This window comes from Anas platyrhynchos, chromosome 19 (genome assembly GCF_047663525.1).
Source record: "Anas platyrhynchos isolate ZD024472 breed Pekin duck chromosome 19, IASCAAS_PekinDuck_T2T, whole genome shotgun sequence".
Taxonomy (NCBI): Eukaryota; Metazoa; Chordata; class Aves; order Anseriformes; family Anatidae; genus Anas; species Anas platyrhynchos.
Window position 1 is genome coordinate 1,026,845 of NC_092605.1, and position 12,984 is coordinate 1,039,828.

At 44.9% G+C, this 12,984-nt stretch overlaps 1 protein-coding gene across 4 annotated transcripts in view; it reads left to right on the forward strand.

Annotated features, from left to right (window-relative positions):
- The window catches only part of RPTOR (regulatory associated protein of MTOR complex 1), a 135,415-nt gene that overhangs the window by 22,466 nt on the left and 99,965 nt on the right, over positions 1 to 12,984 (forward strand). For all 4 annotated transcript variants that reach the window (XM_072025751.1, XM_072025750.1, XM_038165299.2 and 1 more), the window contains exon 4: positions 9,620 to 9,778. In XM_072025751.1, the coding sequence (XP_071881852.1) occupies positions 9,620 to 9,778 (159 nt within the window). The remainder of the gene's footprint in view (positions 1 to 9,619; positions 9,779 to 12,984) is intronic.

Consider the following 12,984-nt stretch of genomic DNA (forward strand, 5'->3'; position numbering starts at 1 on the left):
CCCAAAAAATGGCACAAGGCGAGCTTCCTTTCTACTTTTTTTTTTTTTTCACTTCTACCTTTCTACTTCACCAGTATATAATTTAAGCCTTTTGTAAAGCTTGCTGAATTTTTGATCCCTTTTTATTTCCCTGCCTATTACTACATTATGATTTTATAGAATGATTTTAAAATAAGCAAATAAAAATGTGAGTGCTGTAGTCTTCTAATTTATCTAAGCTATTCCTGTTGTATTTGTTAATATGCAAGTATAAATCCTTCTATTCCCCTGCTCCTGCTTTAAACATGGATTATTGTTTAAGGAATGCTTTAAAATAAAACAAAAGCTTATCAATACTTAAGATGCCCTGCCTTCATTTTGCTTTATTACAAGTAGTAAATACTGAAATAAGCATTACAGCATTTTTTCCTAATTTTTGCTCTTAATCAGTTGATTTTCTTTGAAGTCACGTAACCAAGGATCTAAAAGAATTCCCTGCCATGCAAATTAAATGCACTCAGTTCGTTTTTTGACCACTCTCAGTTCATTTTTTGACCTGCCCAGGGGTGGCCGGGAGCTGGCTGCAGCCTGGCCACGTCCTGCGCGCTCAGCCGCCGCTGGCGGGAGGCAGACATGTGATTTGGATATACATAGAAGTTATTATCTCTATTTCTGTCAGTGGCACGGAGGGTAATTTTTCTTTAGGCTTATCTGCTCTATATTTTTGCTGTCCTTATGAAGAGTTTTTCATGCAAGTCTTTTAATAAGCCTTCAGAAGGGCCGGTGGTAACGAAATGTTCCCAGCCCATCACCGTAAAAACCCCGTGCTCTTGCAGATTTGGGGTCACATTGTTGGTGATTTTTTTTTTTTTTCAGGTTCTCCTGAGCCACTTTGTTATCCTGTATTACTGGTGTGCCAGTTACCACGCTGATATTCCTGACGTAGTAACTAAAGCCTAGAGCAACGCTGAAAGATTAGAATTGCTTTTTCCTGTACCATAATTCAGGATCAGACTTTAACGTACTGGCCAACGAATTAAAAAGGGCTCCTTTCAGTTTTTCATATCTGGAGCTGCTTAATTCTGCACTGCGAAAGTCCCAGAATAATAACAGCATTTATCAAGAGCTTTTATTTGCTGCCTGCTACGTTAACAACTTTACACATGCTTGTGTTTTGTGTGTGCGGTACACACAGGCTGTTCAGGCTGTTCCTGTATCTTAAAGCTAAGTCAAAGCCCTGCCCATACTTGGCACGGGACAAAGGTTTTGATTTTGTAGTTTGAGTTGTGTGTGTTGTCATTTGTGGCTCTGAGTATTGTGCCTGAGCACAGTAAATGCGTTGGTGCTCCTTCATTGATTGTTAGAATCTAATAAAAATATAGAAAAGAAACAATGGAACACAAATCAAGGTGTTTTGATCAACATCAAGATGTTTTTCATCAACAGTTACACGGTAATTACTGGTGAAATACAGATACATTGAGGTAAGCTCTGTGGCAATTAGCTCTGAAGTACTAAAAAGAGGAAATATTGCTCGTCTCTCCACTTTGCTTTTGTAATGGAGATGCAGGTTGGCAGAATTTTTATGCAAGCCTGAAAATCAAGCCAAAAGCATGTGCTTGTAGGGGTGTTATTGGTTTAAATGTCTCTGCTAATCTCCAGTATTTTCACCATAATTTGTTTCCTTACACATGCATGCGCGTTCTTCTTGTTGGCACTTTTCATTTTCCAAATTATTACAGTACTCAACATTTTTTTTATATTAAGCTAACTACAAATGCTTTGCCATCATTTTCGTAATCTTCTTTTTTAGTGTTTTATACGCTTGCAGTGTGTTAAATAGTTTTTTATTTAAAAACTCAAAAACCACCACAGCAACCCATAAGTAAAATGTCGATTGTGTTGCTTTGCTTTGTGGCATAACAGGCATCCAATTATCTGGCTGTGAAATTGCTTGACAGATAGGGGCCTGTTGTACGTCTGAGCCGGTTTGTTCCAGACGTTTGGAGAACATCCTGCATCCGACTGACAGCTGCCCCCTAAAACCCACAGTCTGCATTCGTTCAGTTCTGCTCCTTACACTTTTAGGAAAACCAAATCCGGTATTTTTAGTGCTCATCATTAGCAGGTCTTCAAACATCTCAGGGTGCAGGTGGGTTTGTGTTTTTTTTTTTAATCTCCAAATTGTCTTGCTTATTTTGATAAAGCCGAGTCCCAAAGTTTAGCAGCAATTTTCCTGTCACTTCAGACCCTGCTGTTGCATCTCCCCCTCTGGTTTTTTAATTTTTATTTTTGGTCCCTCTGTCCTTCCAGGCAGTGTGAACTGAACCAACTGGTGCAACAGCAGGGACCGAGCTGCAGCCTTCATCTCTTGAGCAGCACGAGTGGGGCTGAGCGCCTGGGCAGGGGCTGTGCGCCTTCACCCCCAGAGCTGCCGGTTTCCTTACTCTGATTTCTTAGTAACTTCTTTCTTTGCAGCTTCTTTCTTTGTGAAGCATTTTATATTTGTCTTTTTCAAATTTGGGCATTGTTCCAGAAACATTCTCTTGGAATAATTAGATTGCTTTGATTCCTTTTAATTAAATCATGTTAAGTAGGCTGGCTGTGTGCGGGGCGAAGTCTCAGGTTTAATGTGTTTTCTGCGTTTGGGAACTGGCATTCACGCCTGATCCAAGGCACAGTGCAGCAGCTGCACCACACCCTGCCATGCCCCATTTATGCAGAGGTTCACCTTGAGCAGCAGAGCTGCCTTGAAGAATAGCGTAGAAAAGATTATTATAAATTGCTATAAGCAAGAATTAGGCTATGTTAGGAAAAAGCATCTTTGTAGCAAGGGACATGCAGCACTTACTGTGATTTTGGGGCATTAGCTGTGGGAAGCCTTTAACATGGGATAGCTGGGCAGTCACCAGGAGGGGTACGGATGGAATTGGTCCTGCAGGAGGGCGCTGCAAGGCTTCGTGGAGCCCAGCCTGGCTTTGTGTGGCTGTGCCGGACTGAGCAGTGAGATGGCAAGGTGTAGAAAACCCTCTGTTCTTTGTATTATGCATACCCTGCATATCAACTGACAGCTTTATAGTGAACTCTAAAGCCCCCAGTGCTACGACGGCAGTGATTGTAGTTCGTTTATTTTACCTGTAGCAGGAACTCTGGCACTGAATCACAGCAGACACACAGTGTGGTCTCCATGCTGTGGAGCCTTTCTGGAACAACGACTAAGCTCCTAGGCTGCAAGGAAAGGGAACAGGACTTGAATTTTGTAACTGTGATAGGAAATAAATTCATCCTTTTTGGGTTTAAGGAGGAAAAAATGAATCTCCCTGATGGAAAATGCCACAGTGCTTCAGCATGCATCATGTATGGTAAGCACATCAGCAGCTTACATCGCTCTCGAGTTGTCTGCCTTAGGTCTCTCTGTTTCTTCTTGGAGAGGAGCAAAGCCTGAGGTGAGTTTCCTGACCTCAGCACCTGGCAGCGTTCAGCACACCGGTGTTTGCGAGGCAGATACTGAGTCAGGTCCTAGTGTCTGAAACGATGGCAAAAGCACTTTGTCACAAACTCCTTGAGCTTCTGCAGCTCTTGCTCTTTCAAGCATAACTTGCTGATACCCTGGGAAAGGGACATCTGACTTTGGCCTCAGACTTTTTTTTTTTTTTCCATCATTGTTTGATTTGTTTTCGTCCCATTCAAGGTAAAAGAAAAACCTGTAATTAGGCAAAGGTTCCAAGGCAGAGCCATTCATTTAAGCACAAAATCCATAGAGCTGTGGGAATCGCTTCCCGCAGCCAATACTCGCTGACGTTTCCTGGTGGGACAGGAGCTGATGAGCGCGGTGAATTGGTTTTTCCTCTCCACTCAGACTCATCTCGGGGAAGGTACCGGTACCACGTGCTAACCCGTGAACGTGTGGGTGTTTTATTTATCCTTTGAAAGAACTACATCCTTCCTGAAACAGATGGGACAAGGGTGGGAGAAGCAAAAAAGCCTGTGCGTTAGTGCCGCTGCTTTTAATGCTGGGTTTGAGCCGTGGTACCAGCACTGCGGTCCCGTTAGCAGAGGCCAGGTTAGGACCTGGCTGGCTCTTCAGTCGGGCTGGTGCTTTCCAGCCCCTGGCTGTTTTCCCAGACCCCTGCTGGCACCTTGCTCATGTGTCGTGTTGAAAACAAGATGGGGCTGGGGTAGGTCCTAACTACTTCTGAAACCCTCAATGCGCCCTGAACGTTGCTCTTGCCTCGAATAAGGGAAGTACGTGGTTCCCGTAGATCCAGTCTGCAGAGGATGCCTGGTTCCTCTCTTAAAGATGATTCCAATCATGACAAAATTAAAGCAAATTTGGGAAGTAAATCTGGGAGTGTGTCATCAGCATCACTGCTTCCGAGCAAAACTGTCTCACGTTGAACTTGGGCATTAAGCACTGGACTGAGTGGTGCCCACAGCCCAAACACCTGGCTAATGCTTCTGGGATTCAGCCCAAACTGCTGTGCCTGTTTTGGCAGAACGTCTTTCTGTGAAAACTCCTCCTATTTCTCACAACTTTGTCAGTGTTTTGTCAGCCCGGGAGTTTGCGGTATGGTGGAAATTGCAATATGTTGGAAATACAATTACGATGTTAATTTTTAAACAAGCGTATGGGAAAAAGGCTGGCTAAAGCAATGAGTGTCTCATAAAAGACATCGCTCTGTCTCCAGCGTGGCGAGCTTACATAAGAAAGCAAAACTTTCAATTTTGCTCATGAGTAGAATAACGAGGGGAGCCTGGATCAGGCCTCCACCAAGTTATTGCTTTTGACAGGAGCTCTTCAGCGAGACACGGAGGTGATCAGAAAATCAAATCCCCGGCGGAGAGGCGGCTGACAGCCCCGTCAGCAGCTCCGGGCCCGTCCATCACGCTCTCCAGGCAGGCATTTTGGCAGCACTCCCGCTACGGCTGCAGCAGCAGCAGCTGGGAGCAGCAGCTACAGCTGGGCATCATCTGCAGGGGGATGGAAGTCGAGATTGTCTCGTCTGGTAATTGCGCCAGGGAGCAAGGACTCCTTGCCAGACCCCACAAAATCTCTCTCGTCGACACGTGATAGAAGGCAGGAAGGGCCAGCACGGCCTTCAGGTGCAGGAACCATCTGGAACTGGTCAATGGCTGGAAAACGAGGGAAAAACAAGGCATAAAGCCTATTTTGTGTGTGGGGATGGATACCAACAAGTTACAGAGGGTCAGCCCAACGCAGCGTTCAGTGGGTTAGGCTTTCTGCTGCCTCCTGCATGAACTGCTTGAAAGCAGCTGTTTGGGGAAGGAAAGGAGGGGACGGGTGCAGCAAAACGTCCCCAGGACACAGCCGTGGGTGATGCCCGAGGAAGCAGAGGAGGGGGACGACAGGAGGATATTCAGCAAAGGGGCAATGACTCTAGAATGTGGAGTGTGCACATGAGAGCTTAAACTGTGTTTGAAAAGGCTTTTCCAGCAGGAAAGGTAAATTCCTGGGTCGGTGTCAGCTCAGGGGCTGGGACACTGCAGGGCTGCTGGCAGCAGAGTGCGGAGGGATGCGTTCGGTCTGCTTAATCTGAACACTACCAAAGGTCTAGTAATCCTTTTGTCACTTCCTTTAGCAAATTTTGGAGGTGATAATGGGCTTTGGTCAGCTGCACAGTGAATGGGATAGTTGGAAAAAGATGTGCAGACCTGCTGGAGACGGGCACGTGGAGGTGTGCGGCGCATCCCCCGTGAGGCACAAAGCGAGTGGAGGGGCCTGGGTGGAGAGATCTGGAAGAAACTCTTCGAGTCTGGTAGTTTTAAAAGGAAAATATTTTACTTTACTGTAGGGAGGGCTCTACATATTTTAAGGATCCTGGGGTTAGCTGTTATTTATTCATTGATATTGATGGCGTTATAAAATATTCTCTAAGTTTTTACTACCCAAAACTCATTAATTAATGATATTAACATCTTCCGGTTAGAAATGTAGCACGGTAACATGTTGTCCTTGTTTAGCAGTAAATGACCAACGGGATCTGAACGTGCATCATGCTGAAAACACTCCTTCCTTTCCTCCAGGAAAGTAGCCCACTGTCCTTAATCTGTGAGCATTTGTAAAGCCTCTGCTAAATAAAAGATTAAGAATAAAAGCATCGCAGGGAAAAACAGTATTTTTTGTCCTTTTCATGCAAACTGTAGCTTCTTCTCCAAGTTTGCTATTCAGCCTGCTTTGCCATAAAAAAATCAAAAGACATTCATGTATATACATTGCAAAAATCTCTCGTGCCTTTTGTGCTGCAGCTGACTGTGCCTGGAGGTGGGAACTCTATGAGTTGATTAACGCTGCTTCACTCTCTGTTTTCCTGCCTTCGCCTTTTGAAAGCTTTCCTTCATGAAGCAATGAGCAGGATTCCTGGCCATGGAGTTGAGGCTGTCTAGGCATGGGCATACATGTATTTGTGTTATGTTTTTAACAAAGTACAAGGTACAAAGCGTGTGACGACACAGTAGTGTGTTTGTGAAAACCAACCAGGCCTTGAGCTGTAATTTTTGGGATGATGTCTTTGGTCTGGATCTCCGTGAACTGCCTTTCTGTCAGTAGAGTTTAAATCAGCTCTGAAAGCCCCCGGCGATGGGATGGAGTCCTGGCAGCTCACACTTTGCCAGCCTGGTGTCTGGCTGGAGCCATCGGAGGCGGTGGTGGGCACACAGCGAAAGTTTTCATGCTCCTTCTGCATGTTCTTCTCGGGGACCTTCGGTTTCTGTCATTTTGTTCTGGAAAGAGACCTTACGTTGGTTTTTAGCAGTTATTAAAAATAGAGCCCTGTCCCACGGAGCATCAAACGAAATAGCGAGCTGCTCCTCTTCCCCCACAGCTGACATCCCACACCGCAATCAGCTGAACAAACCCCGAACCTTTCTTGCAATCACAGCAAGCGCTTGCCTGGTATTTTTTCCGTAACAATGAAAAAAGCCTTGGAAGATGTTACTTAATAAATAAATAAATAAAAGCTGGGCTAGTTTGTTACTCGGTTATCCATTTGTTGTATTATGCATGTGAATGATGTGTAATAAAGTCACGCCTGAAAGTCCTCGGCTGACAGCTCGGTGATTGTCTGCTTATTTACAGGCTCCTTCCTCTCCTTTTCCTTCTTCTCGGCCGTGTGTTTCTCAATGTGAAAATGATATGTTTACAGTTTGGGTCTTTAGATCTACAGCCTTTAGTTTTAGGGTATGAATTCACCTCCATTAATTGCGAGCTGCATTTAATATTTATGCTAAAGCAACGTGAGGAGTGTTCCAATGAGCCCGTTCCCCTTTAAAAAAGGGGAACTGAAAAACTACCAACCACTCCGGTTATAGTGTCTTGTAAAGATGCCAGCAGGCGGAACGTGATTTAAAGTGCCCGTTTTTGCACATCAGCACCTTGATAACAACACTGAAAGGCGAGAGAAAGATGGGGGCCGGGGAGGGCTGTGCTAAGATTAATACAGCCTCTTATCTTTACTTAGTGAGCAAGTCCCCGAAAGGAATGAGTGTGTCAGATCACTGCCTCTTTCTTCATATTTTTTCTCCGTGTGCTTGCTTTGCTCCGTGGCTGTAATCATGTAAATGACACCGTTCTCTGTACCCATCTTGCCTATTGACTCGAGATGCCGCATATTAATTGAACAGCGTGATATCTATTTTTCAAGCTGCATGGATAAGCAAAACAGTTTTATATTAAATAAAGTTATTCATTCTCTTTTGCTATCATATTTCAAGACCTCCTTACCTTTGCATGTCAAAAGAAAACTTAAAAAGCGTTAACTTTTGAGACCTTGATTTAGAGGCAGGCTCCCGATGGCAGGTTTTTGTAGAGGTTTGTGACGGTTGTCCTGCTCTTAAACCCGGTTCTGTATTTAATACATCAGCTTTAATTTTTTAAGCCATTGTGATTCTGGATTCTCAGTCTCTCTCTGCACGTCTGGAGAAGAGAGGGAGAAACAGGCTTTTATCTTTCAAAGGACAGTTGAAAGACTTTTTATTATTTGGCCTTGCTTCAAAAAAAATGCACTTTTGAGTATGACAAACTAGCTTACTACAGAAGCATCTTGAGCTTCGTTGAGTAAAAATGTTTTTGAAGTATTGGGTTTGTTTAACGGTGTCGTTGTGTCCCCCCCCATACCAAACAGAGCAGCGTGCTGTGATTTACAAGCTTGCAGAGCTGTGTAGTTCGGAACAGTAAAGGAGCGTCCCCAGCCCGAGCTGTGATAATACCAAATATCGGTTTTCTCAAAAAGCAAGCATCAGTTACCAAGGGCTCTCGATCATTTTGCCCTCTTCTTACCCAGCTGTGTGAATAGCAAATTCCTGGAACTTTATGCGTTGTCATCTAGACAGTGGTGTTGGCATAAAGTATTAGAGATGGTATGATGAAATGTAATAACAATTATATTCATCAATCTCCTTCATTAGCGTGGAGGTGCGTGCAGTCTGCAATACCCTGGTGCCTGATCTTAACAGTTAATAGTTAAGAAGTTAACTTAAAAGTTCCAGTGCTTTGCTAATTGCATGTACATGTATGTGTACAGGTATACAAGAAAAACAGGCGAGGGTACTGAAGTGTGGGGATTTTATTATGAGCTATAGAAATCCTGCGTTACTGTCAGTGCTAACAAGCGAAGAGTGAAGGGAGTGGAAAGCAGAGCTCGTTTACATTTCCCTTTTTCGCCTGTGTTCTTGTTCAGTTGTCTGCTTGAGCCGTGCTGCAGTTTCACTTTCTTTGCCTTCAGGCAGCTCTGCTTAGAGTTGGTGCTGAGCTGCTGGGAGGAGAAACTCCAGTGCCCAGAACACCGCGTGGGCTCCTCGCTCTGCTGTGTGCTCGGTGGCCCCGTACCTGTCCCCGAGAAGGCTCCTGCCAGGAGCTGTAGCCTCTTGTCTGCTGTGGCTCCACCTAGAAATGGCAGAACGCTGCTTGGGTTTGACATATTTGCAGAGATGTTGGTCAACCTTCTTTTATATCTACCCTTTTAATAAAAGGGGATGTATTTATGCCACAGAGCTAGCTAGTCTGGGCTTGGGAAGAGCACGGGGCTGCTGTTATGAGTGTTGTACCACGAAGGGTGGGTATCTGAACTTCTCCTCTGCTCTTTGCTCTGGTCTTTTTGTTCCTTGGAAGGCTCAAGGTGAGAGCCTTGTCTCTTTTCCAGGTGGGACAGAAGGAACATTTCGGTATGAGGTTTGAGGTTCACATTGTACCCGGCTTAGACAATTTGCTATCTTTAGGGGTGATTTTTTTTTCAGTTGGAGATGTACAGGGTATGAATGTGATGATTAGAGAATTGCGGGGTTATTTTTGAGGCTGACAAGTGTTTAAAACATCTCTGACCTTCCCCAAACACCTTGCATGTTATTTATCCCTGGGGGAATGGATCGGACCCCAGGTCTGTGATGCACTCACCCACACGTAGCCGTTACTCCATGTGTGTGTATTCCCACCCAGCACGGAGCAGGCATGTTTTGTTTATTCAGATTTCCAGTAAATGCGTTGTTTTTTCTTTTTTCTTTTTCTTTCTTTTTTTTTTTTTCCAGTTTACCAATTTTTGTAAATACTTCTGCTTTAAGTAAGTACCTGCATCTTAAATAGTTTTGGTTTTACACTTAAAATGATTCTTGTATTTTATGTTACTAGGCCAGGTACAAGCAGAGCCTGGATCCTACGGTGGATGAAGTTAAGAAGCTGTGCACGTCTCTGCGCCGGAACGCCAAGGAAGAGCGGGTCCTTTTCCACTACAACGGACATGGAGTCCCCAGGCCAACCGTGAACGGGGAGATCTGGGTCTTCAACAAGGTGCGTCTCTGAGCAGCAGCGTTAAAACCAGCCGAATCTTCCTGATGGCTCTGCAAAGCCTTGCAGTGTTCTGGTAGAGAACGATTGGATTTTCGAGGTTTCACTGTGTTCACGGGTATCGGGTCCCGTGCTGACAGCTGTTTGTTTTCTCCGTGTTCTTGAAGTTCTCAGAGACCAAACGGGCTGTCCCTGCCCTGCAGCCGGGCAGGAGAGCTGTTCTCACAGGTGCCCCAAGGGTCACTGCAGAACACTGAAGAGCCAGCTGCTTTCACGCCTCCTCTGTTTCAGACATAGCACGCTGCTGCTGCCATGCCTGGAGCAAGCAGGGAGGGTACACGATGGATTTGGCTTTGCTGCCTGACATCACTCATTATTAAGTTCTTACAATGAAGTTTGCTTCAAATCTCAACTACCTCTGAATAGCCGTTGCTCCAACCCCATGGGGGTAATTCACAAGGACCATAAATAATACAGCCAGCTCTAGTTCTGAAACTGAGGAACCTCTGAGTGCAATGCAATGTGTATATTTCATTTCTTAAAGACTTTTGCTGCTCCTGCTAGCCATGATTTGTACAGCCATGTAGGACCTGTGCAACACCTTTCTGGTGCTACCAGGTGTGATGTAAATGTGCTTTGCTTTCCCTCCAGTTAAGCTATTTAGTGTCTATTAAGGGTAACTGATTTAGAACGGAGTCTTAAGAAATTGTGAGGTACTGCTCGTAGCTGGGAAGCACATCCAGCTGACAGAGGACTTGCACAGATTTGCTCCTATTTTATTTTGGGGACTCACTGAACTTCTTTTCTCATACTTCCCATGTATTAATTGAATGAGCATTCAATAATAATTTGAAAGGGAAGAGGAGAAAGTGCAAGAGGACATCACTTTAATCTGGTGCGTCTATATTGGAAACTTGATTAGTATTCAGACCACCATTCTAAACGATTATTTTGAAGCTGAATTCGGTGTTTCAGAACAAATAGGAGTGACCTTCTTCTTACTTAACAGCCAATGGGTAATAAATAAGCCAGTAAGAATGCTGGGCAGAATGTGTTACACATGGAGGAAGAGGAAATTACTGCTCAATGAAGTTGTGTGTTGTGCCAAATGCTTTATTAAGAGCTTACTGGGTATTTGCCAGTTTGCCTGCAGTATCAGCTGGGGGAGTGTGGTGTGGACTCCGCTGGAGATTAGGAGCTGAGGTCTCTCTGATTTATCTTACAGGCTGTGGGGAAAAAAACCTAATTGTCATAAAAATTGACAGGTAAGGTTGAGGCTTAGTAATTTTTGCAGCATGTTACCAAGGATTGTTTTTTATATAGAACTTTTAGAATATCAGGAATAGAACTTTTTTCATTTAAGCAAATAATTAAATTTAAGGAAATAAAGGAAAAATAAAACAACAGCATTTAGAAGTCAGTCCTGAGGAATTCAGTCTCAGCAGAGGGCCAAGTGAGGATCAGTATTACAGCCGGCTTGAATTGAAATAGTGGATGTACTGAAAAATGACTGTGCTGACATTTTAAACATAGATTTAAAATGCTCGTGCACGTACTTGAAGTCTCAGATATAATAGCAGGAAAGCAGACCTGAAAGGGACCTTGAGATCATCTCAGCTAGGGAACAAATAAAAATTTGCAAGCAAATAAAGATTATTGGATTGATGCTGCCTTCCCGTGGGGCCGGGCTGAGCATCTTCCTCGTGTTCCCAGAACCTGGGGCTCTGGGGCTGGTGGGAGGCATCGGGCTGATGGCCGGGACTAATGCAAGCACTGCAGGAACGCGTGGGGCAGTGGGACAAAGGGGGTGTAATGCCTGTTTTTGTGCAGTGATGGAAGGCAGCAATGAAACTCCCAAGAGCCTGTGCAAATATTTCAATAAACTTTTGCTCTCTGGTGGTTGAACTCCTTTTTCCTTTCCTTTTTTCCTCCTTATAATCAGCGTGCCACGTTACAGGCTGATGACAGGCGATGCCAGCCTTCTCCCAGTGCCTTCCAGCAGCCAGCACTGCCTGCCGTGCCCTCCTGCAGCCCGTGCGTGTGCAGTGCTGCTGGCAGACCCGCGCGGATCAGCTCCCAGAGGTTTCTGGGGTGTGCAGATTAGCAGACCTGATCCTCTTTCACGCTGGTTTGCTGCGAGGGAAGAACAAGTGAAAGCAGCTTTGCAGTGCTGTTCGTAGCTACCATCAGAGAGCCTAGAAACCTAGAGGAATGGAGTATTGGTGTTCCTCTTTTCACCCTCGTCTCCCTAACAAACACATCTTTGGAAATCCTGTCTCTGCTGTCTTAGTTTTATTCCTCATCTTCTGTTGGAGGCTGTGGCTTCCAGCTCTGGTAAAGCTCACAGTGCTGTGAGGGTCGTGGTGGTGTCTGAATGCCCCAAGCAAGTCAGGTTGGGGCTGGGGACATCTGTGGCAGCTGGGGGAGAAGGGCACGGCTGCTCGTAAGCATCTTTCCTGTAGCACCACAGATTATTTAAAGCTCCCAACATGTGCCAGCAGTCGGTCAGAGGCAGCAAATAGATGCAGTGGTGCAGGAGCACTTTGCAAAGATGCTGGAGAAAGGTCACACAGTGTTAGATCTTCATTAATATCTTCTCCATAATTTCTCAAGAGTTGGTATGTTAAAATTAATTTAAGCTTCTGCCCCTGCACAGTTGGTTCTGTGGCTGATGTTTTAAAATGTTAATATATGGAGAATGCTTTCTCTCATACGCTTTATTCTCTACTCTTCTGAAAAAGAATCTGCTCGTGGAACTGATGCAATTAATTGACACAGGGCCTGGCAGATGGGCTAATGGACTGTCAGAGGTGTCCCAGGAGCACAGCACCCCGGCTGGGTGCAGCTCTGCCCCAGAATTAGCAGGTCGCCTCCTTGCCCTGCCAGAGGAGTCCCTGAATTTGCAGCTGATCACTGTGGGTTATAGGAAGCCTTCCATGCATGGCAGTACTGTGTTCAGGAGAGATTAAACAGTATGTTCTGATACGTAGATTAAAAAAGATATAAAACCTTCAGGAAGCGTCATGTAGCCTGATGCACTTCGGCTTCCCATCCCAGTCCCTTTGTTTAGTTAAACAGAGTTCAAACGCTTCTGGAAAGGAGTCTGAAAGGGGAAGCAGCGCGGTGCAATTTGCATAAGGCACTCAAAAAGCTAGTGGCTGAATTAACGTGGTCTTTAAAAACCAAACCTGCCTTCTCTCCTACTGACA